The 24150-nt window shown below is 42.0% G+C and overlaps 1 protein-coding gene across 2 annotated transcripts in view; it reads left to right on the top strand.

Annotated features, from left to right (window-relative positions):
- The window catches only part of trit1 (tRNA isopentenyltransferase 1), a 44890-nt gene extending 24285 nt beyond the window's left edge, over nucleotides 1-20605 (top strand). The window contains exons 5-11 of one of the 2 annotated variants that reach the window (XR_002874131.1): nucleotides 2268-2410; nucleotides 2491-2602; nucleotides 8543-8655; nucleotides 8756-8833; nucleotides 18058-18167; nucleotides 18267-19673; nucleotides 20307-20605. Coding sequence is in view for 1 of the 2 variants with exons in the window: in XM_023959905.1 (XP_023815673.1) it covers nucleotides 2268-2410; nucleotides 2491-2602; nucleotides 8543-8655; nucleotides 8756-8833; nucleotides 18058-18167; nucleotides 19556-19673; nucleotides 20307-20476 (844 nt within the window). In the remaining variant the exon portion in view is untranslated. The remainder of the gene's footprint in view (nucleotides 1-2267; nucleotides 2411-2490; nucleotides 2603-8542; nucleotides 8656-8755; nucleotides 8834-18057; nucleotides 18168-18266; nucleotides 19674-20306) is intronic. The other variant, XM_023959905.1, reaches the window with a different exon arrangement.
- The last annotated feature ends 3545 nt before the right edge of the window (nucleotides 20606-24150 follow it).

Raw genomic sequence — 24150 nt, 5'->3', positions numbered from 1 at the left:
ACCAGTGAAGATCACAAATCATTGAAGAAAAAAGGTTCAGCGCACTGTCTAGTGGGTCTAGATGACCCAACTCCCAATGTTAAAGTGCCTAGGATAGCACAATGGTTAAATGGCATTTAAAGTGCAGCACGGCCTTTTCTCCTTGAAATAATAATAAGTTTAAAACTCATTGCTGGACAGAGGAAGATTTTTTGTCATGAAAAACATGAAAAAAAATTAAAATGGATAAATATTTATATGTATATTTAGTCTTTTTTTTGTTCTCTTAATATTTTTCTATTTTATCACTTTTGATTTTTTTTTAATTCTGATCTGTCATAAATTGATCATGTCTATTTAGATTAGAAAAATCACAAAAAATATAAATTCTTAGGCTAAGATTTAGTCTTAGATTTAGGCTATTTGAATTGACTTATTCTGGCTTTGTTTGATGGAAATAAACTACAAAAGAAAGTCAAATGAACAGTTTGAAGAAATGATCAAGTCTTCCCGTTTTGATGGTTGCCTCTTGTTCTGTATCAAAGACTGACCTGAAGGCCGATTGGACTTAAAAGAAAGGAAATGACTGATTCTTTGAGCTGCAGCGATGAATGCAGAAAAAATGATTATTTCTTCATTGCCTTCTGTCTTTGTGGCGACTGGGTTCAAATGGGTTACAATCAGCCGAAAGTGAATTTAAAAAAAACAGATGGTAAATTTGAACAAAACTGTAAAGTTTCAGAAGCAGTTCAAACTGGAAAGTACACATTGTAAATGAAAAAGAAAGATTGCAAATTAGAGAAAAATTCTTTGAATGAATGAAGCTGTATTTATGCATATTACTTTACAACTCCCTCGGGGTACCAAAATGCTTTAAAAATAAAAAGACAAAAACATTTTTAAAATTTGGCAGATTAACAACAAAATTAAAATACAACTGCATAAAATTACTAAAAGCAATTAAATACATTAAGGACAGATGAGAAGAAATACTGAAAACTTGAATAAAAAAATAAACCTTAAACTTGTACCAAAAAGAAATGTTTATTTGTAACACCTGCTGTTTTCAAAGTTTAGCCGAATTTTACGTGGAGGTGGGGCTTAGAGCCTGTTGGCTATTGGGACATGATTGACATTCGGTGATAGAGGTTATCATGATGTCATTTCCACTCCAAAACATTGTCTGTTGTGTGGGCCTTTCATCGCTCTTCTGATGTGGTATACATATTAAGTGTATATGAGAACAATTTTCTATGGGTGACGTCACACTCACTCAGTCCAGTTCTCATATACAGTCTGGTGTCAGTACAGTGATAATGCTCTCCTAAAGTTTGGTACATTAGCGGGTGGACATATTTGGTAAAGGGTTTATAGTTTTGTTTTACTAAAGGTTAACTTCTTTTTTCCTTTTTTGAAATCTTCAATATTTCTTTTATTTGACAATTCGTTTAAAACTGTTTTCAAAATTTCAATTATTTATTTTGTTCAAATTTACAGTCTGGTTATTTATTTACTTGTAGCTGATCCTGATTTGGCTCCGTAGTCTAAATGTGTTCAGTTATTCTGAAGGTCAGAGTTTACTCGCATAAAAAAGGTAAAACATTGATTTAATGGAATGAAATACTCACTTTAAGGCTTCTTGCAGCATCACTTTATGTTTAAAATCAAAGAAAAGTTGAAATGTCAGAAGTGTGTGAAGTAACGCTGTTGTGTAAATGGGGTAAACTGGGCTCCCCTTAAGGACTGATTAGGTTGAGCATTTGTTCTGGTTGGATTCCTGCCCCGTCAGGCTGTGGTTTCCAGGCAGGTTTTCAAACCCGCTCGCAGCTTGATGAGTCGCAGTCTGCACTCTGCTCTTTAGAGCCAGCAGGTTAGGTTACCCTGCTCCTGAAGATGACAGGAGACGACAGGATTCATCTTCTCTTCATAACCTCAGAGAGCAGCCAGGCGTTCCTAAGGACTGTGGTTTGCATATAAATCCCTGCATCTCCGGGGTTCGTTCAGCTCTGTTAGAATAGAAAGGGAGAGCAGGCGTTCATTCAATAATGGTTTGTTTATTCACATCATCATGTTTGATATTCCCTCTCCATTTATTTGTCCTTGGGGTGTTTTTCCTGTGCAGCAGCTGTCAAACCTCTTTCTAACAGAGTGCAGACTTTCATTTCCATTGAGAGGTTCAACTTATCTTTTTTGTTTTCCTTCTTGAAGTTCAGAGTAAAAGAAATAAGGGAAATCTGGGTTTTCTTGATAGTTCCTCCACTCATACAACCATATTTGTTTATTTACAGGAGTCTGCAAATCCACGAGGAGACGGGCATCCCTCACAGCCGTTGGCTGGAGCTGCAGAGGGGGCAGGAGGGAGGAGGTGGTCTTGGGGGTCCACTGAGGTACAGAGATCCCTGCATCCTCTGGCTGCATGCAGACATGGAGGGTAAGAAGGGAAGGTGGAAAAAAAGCTGTTGGTTACTGACAAAACACAGCACACATTTTATCCTTTTTTCTGTTTTTTAGCTCTGGATAGACGGTTAGATGATCGAGTTGATGAGATGCTGACTGCAGGACTTATAGAGGAGCTCAGGGATTTCCATACAAGATACAACAAGCAGAGGATTCTGGATGACAGGTGAAAAAACACTTCCTTTCTATGACTGTTCAGCAGCAGCTTTGTGCGAGCTCCCATCATACGAAGGTTTCACCAGGGTGCCCTCACACTAAAGGATCCTAAATGTCCAGGCCAGGGATGGGCCTATATAGTATTTTCCGGCCGATACCAATAACAGAGATTTCCTCTACAACTGTGACCAATAGCCGATATTTGCTGATACTTCAGTGTCTACAGTAACACAAAGTTTCCATTTCCTTTTTGTTTCCTTTTTAGAAATGCAAAGCTTTTTCTTTTACTAGACAATCAAGTTGTACTTGACCTTTTTAACATACAGCATAGGAACAAGTATCAACAAGTATGGCCGTTGCAGCGGTACGGCGGTCGACCCATGATCGTAATATTGCAGGTTCGATTCCCGCCTTGCACACCCATGTGTCAAAGTGTCCTTTGGCAAGACACTGAACCCTGCCTTGCCTCTGGTGGGAGGTTGGCGCTAGTGTTCGGCAGCGGAGCCGCCACCAGTGTGTGAATGTGTGTGTGACTGGGTGAATGGGACTGTGACTGTAAAGCACTTTGGGCCTTGAAGAAGGTAGAAAGGCATTATACAAGTATACGCCATTTACCATGTAAAACTTTCATATAAATATATCCGTAAGCTTCCCAATCTATTAGAGCAAGCATACATTTCAAAAATAAAGTTTTTCTGAAAACAGAAGAATATCAGTAGATTTTTTACTATTCCGATACTGATACTGACACTGATATATTGCCCATCCCTAGTTCAGGGAGGGTTTACCTCCTGACTAGGTGTCAAGTGTCTGCTGTGCTGCTCAGGGCAACGAAACATTTTCTTTTGTGTGTTTGGCTGTTAAGGACAACAGCGCTTGTAGTTCCACATGAATACTTGTATCAGGGGACAGTGGATGCAGTTTGTCTTTCCTAAAATGAAATGTTGCGGAAAAGTTTTAGTTTTTTTGTTCCTGCTACTTAGTAAATAGCTCTGTTTAAAAAAACTGAATATGAATATGGGTTTTTCACCGATATTCAAATGAGAGGATTTTTACTGGCCAGGAGTCTGCTGAAAAAGAGTCTGTATTGGTCGTGTTAAAGTTTGGGCTGTGAGAATAGTTATGTTTTTAAAAGATTACTGTGCAAGTGTTAAATGTGACTCATTTTTGTTGTAATTTATATTAGAACGAAGGTAACCTAAAATAATTGTACGTAAAAGTTCACCACATTTCTGTGTTCGCACAGGTTATTGACGTTATACTGTTGTGTTTTTTTGTAACATTTCTGCAGTTGGATGAATGTCTTTGTGTATAAGTTCTCGCAGTGTTGACAAAGCTGGACCAGTTTTACCCGAAGCTTAGCTTTTTTTATTTTCTAGAGTCTGCTGTTTTGGGCAGCTGGACTTTAAAGGTTTATCCAGACAGGTGTTTCCCAGCTCTGGTCCTCAGGGATCACTATCCTACACTTTTTTCAACCATACCCTGCTCAAACACACCAGCCTCTGATGTCAGCCGTCATCATCAGGCCTCCGCCGAACCTAAGGATGAGCTGAATATCAGGTGAGCTTAAGCAGAACAACTTGGAGAACATGGAGGACAGTGTTCCCACAGGACCCATGTGATCTAAGAGATGTTTGGCTGCTCATCTGAGGGTTTTCTTTAGAGAATTCAGGTTACTCGTGTTTTGACTGCTTTATCAGAGTGGTCGGTTAAGGTCCTGTTACCTGGTGGGGTCTTGGTGAGGCTCAGAGGTGGGGGCTCTTGTTGGTGGGCAGGCACGTCTTTAAACTTCCTGTCCTCTCTGTCCAGAGGGAGACTTTATTGTCTTCAAATGAGAGTTCGCTGTACTTCAAGGGATGTTGTGGCACTTCCTTTTGTTGGGGGCTTGAAGTGGGTCTATGACCGGACCCATTTCATTTTTAAGCATCAAGGTTTGGTTGTAGCCAAAACAGAAATGAGATCAAGGTCGTGGGGAATCACCTGGAGTGACAGGTTTACAGCTTGTGAACTTTTTTGGCAAAGAGAAAAGGATCTTCATGTTAATCAATCTTTTTCTTGGATCCATTTTCCCTCCTAGTTCAGTGGCTATGATCCATGACAGACTAGGATTTCTATGATGTGTGGGACAGAGTCTGGTGGGAGATCTGCTCATGGACAAGCACCCGCCTTGTCCTCCTCCTGCAATTGCTGGCGCGCTGGAGTCTGGACCAGCACTCGTCTCCCTCCCAGAACCAGAGCAAAAGGAGGGATGTGAACTCTGCATGGCGACAGCCCACATATTTATCCCCCCCTCCCTGAGTCTGACAGCTCACTTTGCACTGAGCCGCTGTTTCCCATCAGCGCAGAGACAAATTTAGATCCATCCCACGCCGATGTGAGCTCGCTTCTTATGGGACACGTTTCTTCAGGTGGTCCAGAGGTTTTCTGAATTGGTGAAATTTGCTTCTTCTTGGGGATCCATGCTAGCAGAGCTGTGTTACTTTTCCTGCACATCTTTTCTGTTTTGATGATTTATCACTTTATCACTGCAAGCAGCAGTGCTGCAGCGTCTCCACTCGGCTGGGATCCGTTTACTGGACTCATGGTGATCCGTGTGAATGGCAGTGGTTCATCACAATCTAAAGGGATTGTTTTACCCCTAAATGTTCTTCCAAGCAAAATGTAACCATCTGAGTCTATTGATACTTTTAAGGCATTCTGTGTTTCAGCCATGTCTGAACCATTAAAGGGTGTAAGAAAAGAATCGATTCGGCAAAATATCGCGATAGTTCATTTGGCGATACTCGTATCGATTCAAAATGCTGCCAGGACGATATTTCTTTAATTATTTCTGAGCATCCTTCAGCGTCTGACTCTTGTTGTCCATTTGTCCATTTTTAGTTACCAAAATAAAAGCACTATGAATTTGCTTTGGTAAACGCAACTTACATATGCGATACAGTTGCAGTGCTTAACATTGTGATCATTAAATAAACTGAATTTGACCATTCTATTACAGTGGAAGACATTAAAATTCAGGTAGAGGTTTTTCAAAGTCGTATTTAAAAAAACAAAGTAAATATGTTTCGGTAAAATGTCGGGATACGTATCGTATCGTGGGGCGCGTATCGGGATACGTATCGAATCGCCAGACTCTTGCCAATAAACACCCCAAATTACGAGACCCAATCAGCCGTTATAGCTGATCACATTAAACTTATGGGAATACAATACAATTCAACCAGTCAGCCTTTTTACAGCAAAGTGTGTAGCTGAAAGTCCAGTCCAGGAAGAGCTAAAGTCCTCCTCACAATTTTTTTAGATGGCGTGAAATGGAAAGCTCTCTATAGCGTCTATGTTGATGTGCATTTAAAAACCTCTCTGATGTTAATCATGTTATTGGTGTTTGTTTTTAACATGATCTTTTTTTGCACTTTGCTGATGATGGAGGACACAGAAAGTAGAAGGTAGTAATGATGTAGAAAAAATGCTGGGCGGGCCACAAGCTCCCTGCTCTGCTCCACTCTGATCATCCACTGTCAGACAAGTACATCCATGAACGTCTTTGTTTTTCTCATCTGAGCTGGTATCTGGATCTAAATTGTACAGCTGGATAGCTCCAATATTACTCACCAATTTTGTTAGACCAGTAATGCTAGGTTGGGTTGTGAGGGACTGTAAGCTAGAGGGGAGAGCGTTTGAACAGAAACCTCTCAGCAACAGGGAGTGGAAGGGGGGTGGGGTTGCTCTGCGCCAGCAGTCCCGCCCACAACTCGGAGGCAAATTTCGATGAACTCCTGTCGCTCTGCAGAAACTATATCCTAGAAAACGAGTCAGGTTTTTTTTTAAATTTTGGCTAGAACGGCATTATCGTAGTTAAATAATAACCACTGGCAACACGTTTACAATAGATCAAATCAATAGTGTATTAAAAGACACGCCCTCTAACTGCCTTTTTCCGTGTTTTTGTAAGGACTGATGCTAAACTGCAGCGCTGGCGCTGTAGAGAATCAGGTTTTAATGACCACAAAGGGGAGTAAACAGAAAACTTCAACTAAACCCAGTCAGGTCTGGGTTTTCCAAATCTGTTTCTGTTTTAAACCTAGGCCGGATTAATGGTCCGACTGCTGGTCAGTGAAAGCTGAGGCATTAATAATGGCTGCTGGTTTATTGCTTCATCAGCTTTTTGTCATTTGGCTTTTCTGTCATAATCTGAACTAACGTGAACTTTAAGCCTACAGTGAATGAATCGTTCACATTTTAATTATTAGTAGAATCCTTATGATTTAGTTTTCTAATTAATAAAAGAAAAGATCCTAAAATGAGATGTAGTTTTACCATTTAGAGACATCACAAACCCATTAAATTATTCATTTCCACCAAAATGTCTGTGAGGAGATAGAATGAGACATAATGACTGTGTTCATGTTTGCACACAGAGGAATGTATACAGTTAAGTTCGGTTCCAATTCCCTCTTTTATTTTGAAGTGAATGCAGGTGAATTTATCAGTGATCTAAAAATAACAGACGCACTCAGACTTCCTGTCTGCCTGCAGAGTCCGTTCTGCTGATGTGGTTAATGTGGCGTTTGTGGCGGCCGCTGCCTCGACTGCGTCTGCCTGCAGATGTGCAGCGAGGCCGCTCTGCTGGGAGCTGCTGCTGTCCCTCCCCTCATCCTGCCTCCTTACTCATCGCCCCCCCCCCCATCCTCTCTCCTTCCATCCCTGACTCTATTGCCCTCTCAGCAATTTGATCGTCCACTCTTTTTCCCCTCCTCCGTCTCTCCGTCTGGCTTCTCCTTCGTTCCCCTCATGTCTCCGTCCTCGACTGGCTGCTGTGGACAGTCATCAAGGTCAGACACCCCCCACCCTTCCGTCCTTTATTCCCTCCCTCCATCGACTCCACATTTCCTGTTCTCTGCCGTAATTCTCAAATTTCTGTCACTGCAAATCCAAATGATTTTTGTTTTTGTTTGTTTGGTTCATCACTTTAAAAATAAGAGGTTTTCAGTTTATTTAATTATTTTTTATTATCTAACAGATTTAAATAATTTCCTTTTTTTTTTGGGAAAGGCCATTAAAGCAAAGGAGGATCTTAACTCCATATCGATTCCTTCACACAAACTCATAAATCAGTCTATTTCTCCTGGCTGATTGTTGAGGCGTCAAATGGAGGAGGTCCTTCCCAGAAACCACCGCCAACAAGGGTTTAAAGTTTAAAAAACATGACCCAGAGAAGTTTTAGAGCAGAAACTGCTTGTTGAACTGTTAATGCAGTTGTTTTTTTTTAATAAGTTCACTCACAAATGTTGCAGTTTAGTTCCCCACAAACCTCTGCTGTGAGCTCCGCCCGTTTCTGCGAAGACCTTTCTTGAAACGGATGAACTGTTCTGCTCTGTGGTTCCTGAGCATCGCTCTCTTTCATTTTCAGCCAAACCAGATCTTTTCTACTTTTACAAGGTCATGAAGATCAAAGATGGACTCGGAACTTGAATTTAAACATGACCCTAAATTGTAGGAAAGAGCGCCTGGGGGAACCCTGCCCCAACACTGAATAGGCTCCAGCATCCTTGTGACCCTAAACTGGAATAACCAAATAATGTGTTTTACTTGTACAGCGCTTCACACTCACAGTCCCATTCACACACACTCACATTCCACACTGATGGCGGCTCCACTGCGGAACACTGCAAGGGTATTTATTTGATCTATTGTAAATAAGAAAGTGGTTTGCCCTCTGAGAAAACTAGATGGGATTTTACCCCTCAACCCCTGTCACCCCTAAAGACCTGCTGAACAGGAAGTTGGATCCTGCTGGTATTTGTGTCAGTCCCTTCAGAGCTTCACATCTGCTCATGTTCTGCATGCTGAGGTGGGGGGCGGGGGGCATGGGTCACACCTGTCTGTCGCAGACATGCGTCCGATGGAAACTTCTTCTAAATTTACGGGATCACGTCTCTCCTCTCCTCAGTCAAGACTACCAACATGGGATTTTCCAGTCGATTGGTTTTAAGGAGTTCCACGAGTTCCTAACTGCGCCTGAATGCAGCGCTCCCCAGGAGAAAGAGGCTCTGAGAGAGCGAGGTCAGAGGAAAACCTGCTTCTGCTCTGCCATTCCTCAGATCAATCTGATGGGGTATTATTTTCACCTCCTTCGTCTTTTCAACCCTGTCTTGTGTTGCAGGTATTGAAGCTTTGAAGGTTGCAACAAAACGCTACGCCCGCAAACAGAACAAATGGGTTCGTAACCGCTTCCTTCAACGTGAGTGACTTGTGTATGAATGTGTGGGTTTATCCTCTTCTGTCTTGTAGACCTACAGTACATTGAGCGTTTGTTTTTAGATATAGATCATTAAATCAATACCTGTTGGATTTCAACTACAAACTTTTTTTTTTACTTTTTGAAGAAACTTATTTTAAAGTTTCTCAAGCCCTTTCCCCAAACCTTTTCTTCTATTTTGTTTATTGTGGTTGTTTTTAAGAGTGAAAATAGAGGAAGTAGTATCTAGACAACATCGTTTCAATGCTTTTATTTTGAGTTTTTTTTTTTTTTAGGTTTTAGGTAGTCCTTTGTTGTTTGGGTTTTCACCTCATTTCAGAGTCCAGAACTGTTTTATCCGCGGTCCGTCCAGGATTATCCAATGTTGCTCCCTTACCAATACTTGGGAAATCAACATTGTCCAATCAGCAGTGCTTTGGCCAAAAGTTCTCATTTTGACCAAGTTCCATCATCAAACTGTTTCCAACCATTCAAGTTCAGACCCTCAAACATGACCAGTCAAATGTGCAGTCTTACAAAATCATGGATTTACAAAAAAGCTATCCGTCTCTAGAATTTGCAAATAATGTCACAACTCTACAATGTTTGTTGGACTTAACTGTTTTTTCAAAATATTCTAACTGAAAGGAGCGTCACTCCGCTGATTCCATCCGGCCGTTTTTAATGATGGAAGGAGTTTTTGCAAACCTGCTGTGAAAAAAGATCCCGGAACGCCGAACAGTAACGCTAATATTGACCTGTCAGCCCACAAGCATCATGGGAAAGTGCATATTTGATATGTCCTGGTTAGGGTAGTTTCTTTCTGAACTGGTCATAAACCCATTCTGATCTCCTTTTGATCTATTTTCAAAGAGTTTCCAGTGGTCTTTTAATGATGATTATAACGTTTTTAGCCAAAATCTAAAAACCTGTGTTGTTTTCTCGGAGCAGCAGGAGTTTATTCGAAATTCAACTGAGTTGTCGGCGGGGCTGTTGGCACAGAATAAGTCTGCAATCATTTCTCATCAACCCTTAGTTTACATTCTCTCCCACTAGCTTACAGTCCCTCACAACCCCAAACTTACATTAGTGGTGTAACAAAAATGGCGAGCAATTTCAGAGCTATCCAGCCAAACAGTTTTGATCCAGATTCCAAGGTCAGACGAGGAAAACAAAGACAAACATGGATCTATTTGTCTGCAAGCAGATGATCAGACTGGAGCAGAGGAGAGAGCTTGTGGCCTGTCCAGCATCTTTTCTACATCAAAAACCAGCTCTTTTTTTTTTTTTTTGGGAATGGTCTTCCAAGGGTGTGAATAAGTCTCGAAGGGCATCTGTTTTCTGCTTCTGCTTGTTATTTTTTAGATTTGCTTGTTAACCAACACAAAGTAGGTTTTGACTTCAGGAATGACGTGTGGTCTGCAGCATCAACACATGTAGATGTTTGTGGACTCGTCCTCTCCTGCAGCTCACACTGCAGGTGTCGTTTTTCGTTTTTCTCTCCGCAGAGACAAATGCAGCCCAAAAGGTGTCGATTTCCAAAGTCTGGATGTAAATAAGCTCGAACAAGAGCAGACGGGCTGCGCAGGTTTCTGCGTGCCCTTGAGTAACCCGGCCTCCTAATCCTGTTAGGCCCAAGTGGCTTAAGCCCACGCCAGGCCCTAAACCTCAATACCCCTCTTTCTGACGACGTCTCGCTGCACACGCCAGATGGTGTCCCTCGCATGTGTGCGACTCTTTTTAACATGCGGCGTAATCCGTCTGAACTTGGCTGGTTTGTTGGTGAAGTCCTGAGTTTTGGTAGCTGGTCATTTGAGGAACCGTCCAGAAGTTTTCTTCTTTCATTGGTTTGTTTTTTCGAGGGAATAAAACAAGCATTGATTAGAAAGAAAAACTGTGACTTCAGGATTCCTGCAGCGTTTTCTTTCCACTCATTCACTGAGACTGTAGCTTGACAGTAAACGGCGCCACAAAGGCCTCTGTGTTCCATCTTTATCTTCCTTGAATGTGCTTGAACACATTGAATCCGTGCTTCAGCCTTGGAGATGGAATTTCAGTAGAAACTCATCCACAACAACAAAGATGGGAGATTGTGTGGCTCATATCTTCTGCAGCCTATCATTCAGTGGCTGGGTCATCCCATTTCTATTTTAGGTTTCCCAGATTTGTTGTCATCTCCATCCCTGCCAGGGGAATCCTGACCCGGAGCCGTCTCCTCTGTTCAACCGTACTTTGACTGCTGACCTCCTTTCTGCGCGGTTTGAGCCCCAAAGTCGCCCCCACAGCCCTCCACTGAGCTGGCTAAGCTCGTTACAGAGCTGCTTGGAATTTTTCCCGACCACACGAACTCAGGCCACAGGGCGGCCAGCTCGGTCAGAGCGCCAGCAGCAGGTGTTTACTTTCTGTGCAGCTCCAGAGCTGAAAGCTGCAGGTAAATTCAGTCGACAGACTCATTAACTGAGCTGGGAGGATATAAACACCTGGTTGGGGTGAAGCCGCTGGGAGATTTCATTATGTAAAGAAGTGATGGTTTATTCATTCTTTTCACGTGTCAGACAGCTGCCGGTCAGTTTCACACAAACATCTCTTACCTGTAAGCAGGTAATACTGTAGTGGTTTGAGCCCCGTGAGTGTTAAGTAACAGCAGTGTAGGTATCTTTTGTTCAAATGAGTGAACGAGTGAGCAGAGGGAGGATGGATAGATGCATGGGACGGGGGGGGGCGCAGCACATGGAAAGCTGGTTGAATGGGGGGGGGGGGGGGGGGGGTAATCGGAGCCAGCTGGGACAACAGGTGTGGGGTGGTGAGTTTACACCCTTGTCTTCAAACAATTGTGAAGCCTTCAGAAAGCTTCACTCTGTGCACACATGCCAATGGTACCATAAGACTGCAGCACAAGAACACCTTACGGGTCTTTCTCTGGTTCGAGGGGAAAAACGTTCACTTTTGAGAAAGCAAAGCCACAAAGTGACGGCTTTGACATGAGTAGTGCCTGCTCCACTCAGAAAAACGGCGGCAAACAGGAATGAAGGAAGGCGAACAACTCAGTGAAAAGAAAAATGACAGCTGACATCTGAACTTGCACCTGAAAACCTTGCTTTCAGATTTTGGTTCACTCCAAAACGCCAGTGGGATTCAGCAAACTGAACAGTGAAAGTATTTATGATTACGAAAAATCAAGACAGGTTAGCTGTTTGGTCTTTTCTCAAAAGTGCAGTGTGAAAGGAGGCTAAACCAGTAGAAGTTGCATTAAATTTTCACCTAATCCAGAGACGGGGACTTGAACCGTGACTTAACATTTGAGGCTAGAGTGTTTCTTCATATTTGTTTAGCTCCAGAACATCCCAATCTGGTCTGAAAATAAAAGCTTTTCTGTCCACATAGCTACTTAAAGTCCCATTCTGATCATTTTTGGACTATTTTTAAAGTGTTCCCCGTGGTATTTAGAATTATGAGGATGCTGTTTTATTAGCCCAAAATAAAAAAAACCTGTGTTGTTTTTTCGGACATAGTTTCTGCAGAGCAGCAGGAGTTCATCAGAGAGTTGACTCTGAGTCATGGGCGGAAACGTCGGCGCGGAACAAGCCCGTCCCCTCTTCCCCTCCTCTGTATTGACATGTTAAAAACTCCAAAAACGCCATTTTTATTGGAGGGGATCTTTAAAAGTAATTTAATGACAGTTTGTGACGGTGAAAATAAAAACTTTAAGTCTCTATATGTCTTTTTATTGTTACTTAAAGAGTCAGACTTTACCTGAAATCTTCTAAAAGTTTCTCCAGACTTTTTTTTTTTTTTTAGAAGCTTTTGGAAGTTTCCCCCCAACTCATTGTGACCAGGATTTGGCTGCAGTCTATTTTTTGCTGTTATTCTCCCCTGATCAGCTGACAACTTGAGAATAAAATAAAAACACAATATCATCTTTAAACGAATGCAAACATGAATCCTCTGTCGATGTCGACGAGTAAAGAACTGGACTAGAGATGGGAATGAAAGTAGCAAATGAGTAAAGTCTTCAGAGAATAACAATAACAGGAAAAGAAAACATCCCATTCACACGAAAAAAGCCCATTCTGCCAGCAGAAGTTTTACATTTAGTGAAGGTCTGTTGTAAACACTCATGAGATGACGTCCTGGCTGAAACTCAAAGCCGTCCTCCAAGTTTTAACTTTCAGAATCCCCATATCTGTTTTCTCCACCTGATACCCTCAACTGTTGACCCTTCACTCAGAGGAGTGGTCTGTGGACTCCTACTGATGAGTTTCCTGATACTTTACACTCTGAAGTTTGAAAAGCTCAAGGATATTTAGTAGAATTCAGCAAGCATTCTTCATCATTTCACTTCTGTGTGAAACTAAAGTTTATTTTAGGCTGTCAGCAGACTCTGAGCCTCTTCAGGAAAGGGATCTTTTCTGCCCCTAAAGGTCGCAGCAGAATTTGGCAGTTTTCTAAAGTGGAGTGAAAAACGTCTTTCAGATGGCTTCAGGTTCTGTTTTGGCCCAGCTGTCGGGTTCTGATGGAGCCCAGCTGGAGCGACCCTTTCTGCTTCCGGACCCCCACCCTGCAAACCCAGAGTAGCAAAGGATTGTGGGTCTGCTTGGTGCAACAGGTGGACTTCTGTTTCAACACACGCAGTCGGGCAGCTGCTCGGCTTTCTTGTGGGTAAACTGATCTCCTGTCTGTGCTCATGTTTGGGGGCGTGGCCTCCCCAAGCCTCTCTGTAAGAAGCCGTTTTTTCAAATTAAATGACATTCTAATCGTAACGTTTTAAGATAAGTCCTCTGTTAGCAGGTTGCTGTGTCACCCATGAAGTCATACAGGTTTTGTATTTAAAGCAGCAAACTCCTCTTTGTCCCGTTAGTGCCTATCAACCCTCCTTCAACACACAGCAGATTAGCAGAGTTAAATTTCATCAGATCCCAAACCAGAAGGGCTGAGGGGGCAGGGGCTTTACATCCAGAATCTGGCAACCCTCCCCACACTCCTGTTTGGAAGCAGTGGAAAGTGGACTGTTGATGAGTGGCTGAACGGCACAGGTATGCCACGTGACGCCTGCAGCTTTTATGCTATAAACTCAGGAGTTTCTGCACCTGTGCACTGCAAAAAGAGGAAGCCCAAAAACTAGAACACTTAACTGCCCCTGCGAAACAGAGGCCCTCAATTCATCTCCATGTGGAAAGGATTAAGTAGGTAATTGAGTTGGCAAACAGAACCTTAAAGGTTAATTGGATTCACTTACAGAAGTCTGCTTAAAGGTGGAACTGAGAAGTCTGGAGAACAGATCAAATGTGAAAGAAGTTCCAGCCTCGACTCTTCAGACGTCTGCAAGGCAGACGAATGTGGCCGTGATGCTGTGATTCAGACGCTCCTGTTTTAAAAGATTACTTTATTTCTGTCTGATACCAGTAAGGTAAAGGTTAAAAACCTGAAGTCCCACTTCGATCATCTTTTGGTCTATTTCCAAAAAGTGGTCTTTTTTTTTTTCTTAAACGAAAAGGAGGGAAGAAGAGAGAGGGATGTTGGAGAGGGGGGTAGGATGGTGATTATAGAAGGGAGGGGGGTAAAGCAACAAGTAGCTGGATGTTTATAATCATTACAGTTTGGTTCAGATGTAACACAAGTCTAAAAGGGGCGGGGCCTGTCCTCACACACACCCAAATGTTACCAACATACATGTTGGCTCCAATAATGTTCACATCCAAACATGTCAGCATGTACACAATGCAACTAATGTTCACACGTGCATACTTATGCATTCAGACTAACACATGTGAAACATTTCTCTCTTTTTTGGGGGGGGGGTTCTAAAAATTGTCTTGTCCAACAGCTAAGCAGACAAATGAGAGCTGAAAGCCTATTATGTTGGACATATTTTACTGATAAAATACGGGTTATTAAACATTTGACACACTGGGTGTATATTTAAATAAACCCCTTTTGTAATGTAGGCTATACTTTATTCATCTTACTCAGTCTTTTGTTGGACCGGACGGCAATGAAAAGAAGGGAAGGAAAAGAGAGGGATGCCAGGGTAGGGGGTGGGAGGGGGATTAAAGAAGAGGGGGAATAGAACCGTGAAGCAGCATAAGGCAACAAGTTGCTGGATGTTTACTGTCAGATTTATAAGGAATATAAATCCAAAAGGGGGCAGGGCCTGCCAACACACAAACCCAAATACCACAAACATACCTGTGGGCTCCAAAAATGCCCACATATAAAACATGTCAACATGTTCACAATACAACTGATGTTCACGCACGCATACTTATGCAGTCTGACCGACCCATGTGAAATATTTCATTTAATCACTCTATTTGTGCAAAGGTGAGATAGCACCTGTGCCCGAGTGGATCTTTATGTTCTCCTAAAGTGGGTGATGGAATGTAAAAAGGAGGAGGGAGAGTACCAAGCCATCCCCACACCAAGACCCCCTACGCAGCGGCAGAAAGAAACACCCCCCAACCGCCCAACGCGGGTTGAAAGGCAGTTGTCTATTGATTATGAATATTGCGTTTTTAGCCAAAATCCAAAAACCTGTGTGGTTATCTAGGGCATGGTTTCTGCAGAGCGACAGGAGTTCATTAGAAATTCACCTCTGAGTTGTGGGCGGGACTGTCTGTGTGGAACAGCCACCCTGCTTAATTTTCTTTAAATATGTCTTCCATCACCAGAAAAATGCCACATGTTCATGTCTTCAGGATTCTTAACATCCAAAACGTACGCACAAGAACCAAATTATGTTTCCAGAATTTGAACAAATTAGGAACCAAGAGATCACATGATGCAAACCCTCAACTGCTCATCCAGTTCAGTGAGTGAAACGGTGGAAGCCACGCCAGGACACAGAAGCCCTGCCCAAAACAGAATTGTTTCAGTAAAAGAGACAGCCGAGTTTACAGAAAGTATTTGCACATCGATTACTACTAGCCCCGCGGTGATGGTAAACTGGAGTTTCTATGCTGTAAAAGCTCGGCTCAATGCTGCCCAGACAATATCCTGAAATCGAGCTAACATTGAAGCATTAGAGGCTGATTTATGCGTCTGAACTAGGAGGGATTTACGATGGGCTGAAGCTGCAGAGCAACCCCGCACAAATCAAACTGTTTACTCCTCAGCTGAGGCTTGGTCCATTTCATGCACTGTGTGGCAAATTGACTACCTCAAAAAGACACAAATGTAAATAAAAATGAACATCTCTACATCACAACAGCAGCCCGAAGCCTTTTAATCCTTTCTAAATGGAGCAAAAAGCAGGCACACATGATTTTGAAATAATCATGGGATGACCACAAGATCTATGGCTTGGTGATTTTATTTTTTTTTGGCAAAATGTGAAATTTGCCGTTTTTTTGTTTTATTTTCCAACAATATGGGTGAAAAAACGTTTCTTTGTGCAATCTTTATAAAATTTCACTCAGATGCCACAAGGTTAAGTCTACATTTGCTACCAAAGTTTTGTTGACCTTTGACTTTGGGAAGAGGCCATCATCTTGAATAAAATAAAATAAAAACGGCTTAAGTAGCAGCTACAAATTTAAACTCCTTTATTTGGTCTTTCTTTTCCATAGTCCTTAAGCATTTTGGGAAGCTACTCTTGGAACAATCGTTGGTTATAAAGTTACAATTTTGAACAGTGCTCACGTGGCTAGCTCGCCAAAGCGGCATTTCCCTGTTTCTCGCACATTTTTTTACAGATATTGTGAAAAGATATTGTGATCAAGCTGAACAAAACAACAAAACATGAGGGTGTGGTTAACAAAACAAACCTCTGTTACCATGGAAATCCAAAAATTAACTTTTGTCAGTTCTTCTAAAAATTACATAGACCTGTTTGTCACCATCAGGCACCCCAAACTACATCTGGTTGCTATGGAAATAAAACCAACAAAAGCAATCATTTTGGGACAAAAATTGGTTTTCTAAGGATTTTTTTTTTTTTTTTACGTGCTGCCTTGACCCATGGTGGCAGGGACAGAGGCAGAGAGTGAGGGGTGTGAACCAGCAGCTCAGCAAGTGAGGGTGGGTCCAACTGAGGGGGTGGAGTCAGATTAAATCTGCAGGCTAAACAACGCCGCTTTAATTCAGTTTGATTTGCAAGTCGACAAAATCAAAAATATATTAATCAGAAGCAGTTTAGTTTGACATTTCAACATTTCCATCAAATTTGTGATTATAACTGAGCAAATTTCCAACATTATTAGTAAAAGTTCTTAATAAACAATATTAAAAATCAGTTTTTTGCCTGGAAAAGTCAGTTTGTGTTAAAGGATTATCAAACTATGATATTATTTTAGTGAAATAGGATTTTATGCACGGAAATGTGCTTATTTTTAAATCTCTACAGGGTTTAGCTCCTCTTTATTCCTCTGAGCTGCCACAAACTTTGCTTTATATCAGTCAGCTGATGGGAAATGTACCATAAGTGAAGCCTAGCTCAGAATCACAGTCCTGCTGCAGCTAAAATGTCTGTAATCTATTACATTTAGTATTCATTTGTTGATTATTAAATAGTTGTTTCTTTATATTACTTTTATTTCATCTCACCTTGTTCTACAGTAATTATTTTAAAGCTTTTTGCATTTGGTGCTTATTTTATAGTTGTGTATTTTATTTTATTTTGTGATATCTTTAAAGAAATCCTCGTTTGTGCTGATCTCCTTAGAGGTCTTTGTTAGTTTCTTTACTTGCTTATAGATGGAGTTCAATAGGATCTAAATTATTTGTGAGTTTCAAACTGAACATCGTCTGAAATTGACGTATTTGAGTAGATTCATGTTTGAAAGTCGTGAATTTGATGCCGTAAACGTGTTTTGGTCTTTATCTACATGAGTTTAGAGAGGACTGTAGACATCAGACTGATGCTGCCGCTCTGCTTCAGCGCTAAAGCCCGGAGACTGCTGACGGGTGCAAATCCAAACCTGGGTGGGGGTGGGGGGTCGGAGACGGATAGGGGAGGAGGGGAGGGGGACATTATCGAGCCAGGGTGAGTCAGCAGGTTGACGGAGCTCCAGGGTGCGGTCCAGGCGCATCGCTGCTCTGCTGCCAGTTTGTTCCGGTCTGAGCAGCTGTCGTCTGTTTCTAGACGCCGTGCTGCCGTGATACAGTGACATCGTGAGACTCCGCCCCTTGTCATTAGAATGGGACATTTTCTGCAGATGTTTGAGGATTTTCAGTCTTTAGGAATAAAATCCGTTTTTGTCATCGTCTTGTTGAACGTTGTATGTGTGCAGGTCCAGGAGACAACGTCCCAGCCGTGTACGGCCTGAATGTGACTGACTTGTCGAGGTGGGAGGAGGCCGTGTTGACCCCTGCACTGCAGATCCTGGAGAATTTAAGGAAGGTGTGGCTTCTGACTGCTCACCCACTTCTTCTCTTTTCCTTCATCTTTTAGCTGCATTTAGTCTCCTTTTTGTTCTAAATCTTTGTATCTTTTTCTCAGAGCTCCTTCTCTCTAGAACGTTTGTTCTTGTCCGGTCCACAACAGAGTTTATTTCCTCCTTCAGCTTCCTCTGTTTCACAGGTGCAAAAGCTCACCTCAGAATGTGTTTCTCCGTTAACTTGCAAATGAATTCTGTTGCAGTCCGATTCAGTGTGAATTCACACAGACAATCCGTTAGAGCAAAGACAAGAAGTGTGGAGGCGCTTGTTTGTGTTGGATAAAACACTGGTACCCAACCCCTGGGCTGTGGACTGGTACCAGGCCATGGGACAGTTGGTATTGGACCCCCCCCACCCCCCCCCCCCACCCCCACCCCACCCCCAAAAAAAAACCTGACCTTGATTTTTTTCATTTCTGGTTTTGAAGGAAGTTTTATTTTGAAAAACTACTGGATTCTCTCTACTACATCTGACTCCTTCTTCACATGTCGCTCCGTCACGTGTTGAAAATCCAGCGTTAATTTCTTAAAACAACTGCATTTACAGCTAAATGAAAACCCCCAAGCTAGTAAAGTTAACAAAAAAACAACATATTTGGACATTTTCTTTGTGTAGAAAAGAGCAAGAGAGGAAAAACGAGAAGAGTCTTTGACTTCAAAATAAAAGAAATCTGCATTTAACAGACAGACAAAAACCTGGAGTCTTTCTTCAAATACGGATTTATTGTTCCCACAGACCATAATAATAATGCAGAATATTCAACAACCGGCTGTTTAAAGTTACAAGGATGCTGCTAATAAAGTTGTTCAAACAGTGTATAGAGATATATAATTATATTATATTTACAAAATACCAGTTTTCGTGACATTTTCTTCTTTTTTTCTTTCTTTTTCATATTTATCCATCACACCGTAAAAATCGGACGAAGCTTAAGTTGATTATTTTAGCTTCCACTGTGACAGGTTTGGGTTAAGGGAGAATCTATATCACATTTTAATGGTCCCTATATGAAAACTAGTGCACTACTAAAGTTTAAAGCAGCTGCAGAGATTTTATAAAGGATGAAGTTAAACTTTTCTCTCAAAAGTTTATGGACACTGGAGGTGACAAAAAAAAATCAGGCATCAACTTCAGCCTTGTCCATGAAAATATTGTCAATCTATTTTAATTTTTCTGGTCCGTGGCCTGAAAGCGATTGGACTGCTAGATTAGGGGATCCGCTGGTTTCTTCTTTGCGTCTTTTTTCTCGTTTCGGAAAATGTTGCCCCAAATTGGTCATCCCTCAGAACTGCACATGTTTCCAAGTGGTTCGGACCGCTTCGGTCCTTCTGACATTTCGGTGTTTGTCAGGGCGAGGAGCCGCCAGTTGCACCAGTCAGAATCCAGAAAGGAGAGCAAAGGAACAAGCGAAGCTTCCACACCTGTGATCTGTGTGACAAAGTCATCATTGGTGACCTGGAGTGGACAGGTGAGACCGCTCACTCACGCCAAAGAACGACTATCTTTTTATATCACTACATGTCCTACTCATCGAATAAATAAAGGCGACAAAGAATATGAGCGTTCTTTCATAAAATGTATGCATTCAGCTACAGATTTTCTGAACAATGAAGCATTAAAGGTTTTATCTTTATTTGATGAAAAAGATTTGAAGCTTCAGCTGAGCAAAGAACAAGGACATGCGGTGGTCATTTAACGCTATTGCAACCCACCAAAAAAAGCACAGGAAAAGAAAATGAATTTATATACGTTGTCTTTTTTTATATTTACAATTCAATATTATAATAAAGAAAACAAAATGGTAGAAATGCAACCAGTTTGGTTTTGCTTTTAAAACAGAAATCCTAGAAGTTAGAGCCACATTCTAAAGGTGGAACCAGTTCAGAACAAAACAAGTTCTATTAAAACTCTGGACTGTACGGTCTTTTCTGCTGTGTTTTGGATGAGCAAACATCATGGTGTTTTTCTTTAACATCATTCATTTCAGTTAAAGTTCTCATGACGGTTAAGAAAAAAAAAGTCCCGCTAGGTCACAAACATCAATAATTGTTAGCAACAGCCTAAAACAATCTGTTTTTTTCTGCTTCCTCTGTATCTGCAGCTCACCTGAAATCCAGGAAGCATTACTACCACGTGAGGAAGAAGAGGAAGTCGGAAGAAGCTTCCTCTCAGGACTGCTGTGGTGCTGCTGCTCCAGATTGCAGCGGAGCCGCTCAGGACTCCTTAAAAGACTGCACACTGACACACACGGACGTTACCGTCACACTCTGAAAACTGCTCTTCAGCTTCCCAACACCACTGTGCCTCAGGATGCTGCAGAGACCTGCTGCATCCATCCATGTCTGCAGTTGAAGAAATGTTCACATTTCCCTTTTTAATAAATTATTTTTAATCTCCTTTTTTCATGTTCAAAATGTTTCCTGGTGAAGGAAGTTTGCTTTTTTGATCTATTTATATGCAAAGTCGACAAAAACTGGAGGAGCGAGTTCCACCTGTGTGGGTGTAGATCCCGTCACTGCAGGCCTCACGCCCAGCGCTGTGCTCTGTGCCCTCTGGGCTCCTTAATGACCCACTCCAAGGAAATCTGCCCGTTTCCAAATATGGAAGTGGGAATTATTGCAAACCTGCAGTAAGAGAAGACCCTGGAACGGCTAACAGTAACGGTCAGCACACGAGCATCATGGGAAAGTGCAGATTGGATATGTACGGGTTAGGGTGAAGCTTATAGATCTTAGCACTGGTGGAGGGGGACATTGTGTGGAGGTTCAATCCATCTTTTGTCTGGAAAAAAAGATAATATTGACCCACTCTGACTAAAATGGTGATTTTAACATGTTCTTATGGTATTTTTCTCATGATGGACGACATGACTAAAAATAAATTAATCTCAAAATTGCTTTATTGAGTATTTAAAAAAATGAGCTTATCTGTGACGTTGGAAAGATGCTGGGTGGGCCGCAAGCTCCCTGCTCTGAGCTCTCAGCAACAGGAAGGGGAAGAGGGGCGGGGTTGCCAACTCTGAGGCAAATTTCCAATAAACTCCTGCCGCTCTGCTGAAACTATGTCCTTGAATAATAGATTTGTGGATTTTAGCTCAAATCTGGATAATCATAGTAAAAAGACCACTGGGAACACTGACAATAGATTTAAAAACATAATCGGAGTGGGATTTTAAATACTTTTTTCTATTTTTCTTTCTGGCTCTCTGTTCCTGACTCGTTGCTGACGGCGGTCTAAACCGTCAGGTCAGGGCGGACTGCGCGTTTTCACAGCAGGGACTGCAGGCCTTTGTTTGTCCAGCAGTGTGTTGGTACCCTTTCAAAGCGAGGTGTGCCTGCCTGTTGTTGAGCGTTTCACGCGATCTCTGGCGGCGCTCCAAGCGCCTCTTTGGGCGCTGCTTTTCCCCACATCTCCCTGCTAGTTTCCCCCTGTAGTGGTCTCCAAGTGTTTGACATGTTCTTTCAGCACACCTTCAGCCTCGCAGAGCTTGACCTCATCCTAAGGACTAAAAATACTTGGTGTGCGTATAATAGGTGGAAGTGTGTGTCTGTGTTCATGCATGCCTCATTCTCTCTTTCCAAACTGGGTCAGGAGCTTACTGTGCTGCTTGGGAGTCACGCTGAGAGCAAAGGTCGTTGTGCAACCAGTATGTGGTTGTTAGAACGCTTTTTCCTGCCTGGGTGGGCGGTTTTTCTTTCCTTTATTTTGTTTTCTGCTGCTTGTTTTTTTTTAAATCTGTGCGTACAAATCAACTGCTTGATGTGGAAAAGGGGTTTCATCCAACCAAGTCCCCCATTTTCATGAATTTTGGGTTGGGAGCTTTGGTCGTGGCGCCTGCATCACTGCTGAATCAGTGCATCTGTGAAAAGAGGCTCTTGAACTTTAGATCTTGCAGACGCTGGAAAGTAGGGCACTCTTAACAGTTCCAAGGCTAATTAGTGACTTATGCAGCATGCTGCGGCATTAAGAATAACACGCCGACCTAGACCTTTGCCTGGATGCCTCTATGTAGGTGGACTTTGCTGCGTTCTTGTGCGATAACTGCTGCTGTTAAAGGAGGCGTAAACCTCTCAGGTGGGATTCTCCGGACAAACGCATCATCGAGTGAACTTTCCAAAACTCCTTGTTTCAGCTCAGCAGATTAGTCTCTCCTGTTTGTCCCAGAGGTGATTCGATGTGAACACGACAGAAGCAAAACTACAAAAATAAAAAGATTTTTAGAGAAAATATAGAAACTATTTGGAATTTCTTTTTTGTGGAAAAATGTTTGAAGAATAACTCCTCTTCTTTGTAAACAGTAATAAATAAATGTTTTTACAAAGCAGGTAAACAGAAATTTGAGGTAGCCTTTTAGGACTAGCGCGAGTTTGTTGCTATGGTAAGCTAAACGGATGGAAAAGGAATAATTATTTAACTCTTAGCATGCTTCTTCGTCTACTGTGTACTAGCTCCTGTCCACCAACTGCAGTCGAACGAGTCTTGGTGCAAAATGTTAAAGGGGTGTAAATCTGGTGAATCTTTTTCTAATCTTTTTCTTTTACAGCTTTTTTGATACATAAAAGACTTGGTGTCATAGAATTCCAGTTGAGCACAAACCACAATTACTTTTTTCTCCTCCATGATCAGTTTTCAAACGGTTGGCACTTCTGTGAATTAAAAACGACGTTATCCATATGTCACTACCAAATCTGAGTCCCTGATTGGTCAAAATTTTTGAATGTTTACACATGACTTTTCATTGGAGGTGGCTGCTTAACGCGTGTTGCTAAGGGCGGTGTGAACGTAGCTACCAGGTAACTTCAGCTCTGGTGCCCGTATTATTAAAGTCAGACGAGATTTATGGTCTGCGAGTTGTGACATGTGTTTACATGAGTCTTTATCTCCACACAAGCTTCCTTTCAGTTCAAGGTTTGTTTTTCAGTCTGCAGAGAAAGATAAAAAAGGTTGAAAACCTGATAACTAGAAGAAAACAGCACCAGTTATGGTGCGTCCCTACCAGATAAGAGCTTCAACTTGTTTGGCTGTGACTTCACTCAAGTGTATTCTGTAAAATTCCTTTTTCTTCAACCTGATGTTGGGAATGATATCAGTCTGAAGTGAATGGGTGGTCACAGATTAACCCCTAATAATCTGGAAAGATTAGTGGCCTTTTAACACTAGATTCACTGAACTGAGGCCTATTATAGTGATGGTTTGTTTCCATCTAACAGCTGTCACATTTTCATCATTTCATTCAGACTCACCCATAGATGTCGCAGTGACGGTGGGACGACATGAACGAGAGCTCAATGCATTTTAAGTGACATGTAACACGTGAACCAGCATTTTTCCTCCTGATGTGTGAGAAGGGAGGTCTCCAAGGAAACCGTCAATGCTGGAAATGTTTCCAAAGAAGCAAAAATATAAAGAATGTACCGATGGAGTTGATGTGTGCCTGCAGTTCTACATGTCAACCATTCAGCACTGACAGACCTTTAGAGCCTTTACAGTTTTATTGCCTTGTCTTTTACTAATGAAGGCGGATGGAGTAATCCCAAATGTAGCAGATTGTGGATGTTGGCTGGAAAAATGTAGAATTTGAGGTTCCCTGAAGGGTCGTTCACACTCTGAGACAAGACCCGTGTTCTTGCAAGCAGAACCTTGAGAACAGGAACAAAGGTTAAACTTTAGAGAAGCTTTAGTCAGGACCATCCTACAGCACGATTACATCGCTGCAGCACCAACACAGCAGTGATGGTCGTTTGTAAACTGCAGCTGGTTGGATCCAGGTTTGACCTTCAGTCTGTGGCGTTCAGCTCCACTTTCCACCCTGACCCCACTCGCTTCAGACGTTTGACCAGACACGCCATGGTTGTTGTTTAGGTCAGGCGAGAGGAACTCCATATAAAACAAAAAAAAAAAATCGTACTTCTCAAGGAGCCTGAACCATGTTGATAGACTTGTTT

This window comes from Oryzias latipes, chromosome 11 (genome assembly GCF_002234675.1).
Source record: "Oryzias latipes chromosome 11, ASM223467v1".
Classification (NCBI taxonomy): Eukaryota; Metazoa; Chordata; class Actinopteri; order Beloniformes; family Adrianichthyidae; genus Oryzias; species Oryzias latipes.
The sequence above is the reverse complement of the archived record's forward strand: the minus strand, read 5'-3'. Positions and strand labels throughout refer to the sequence as shown.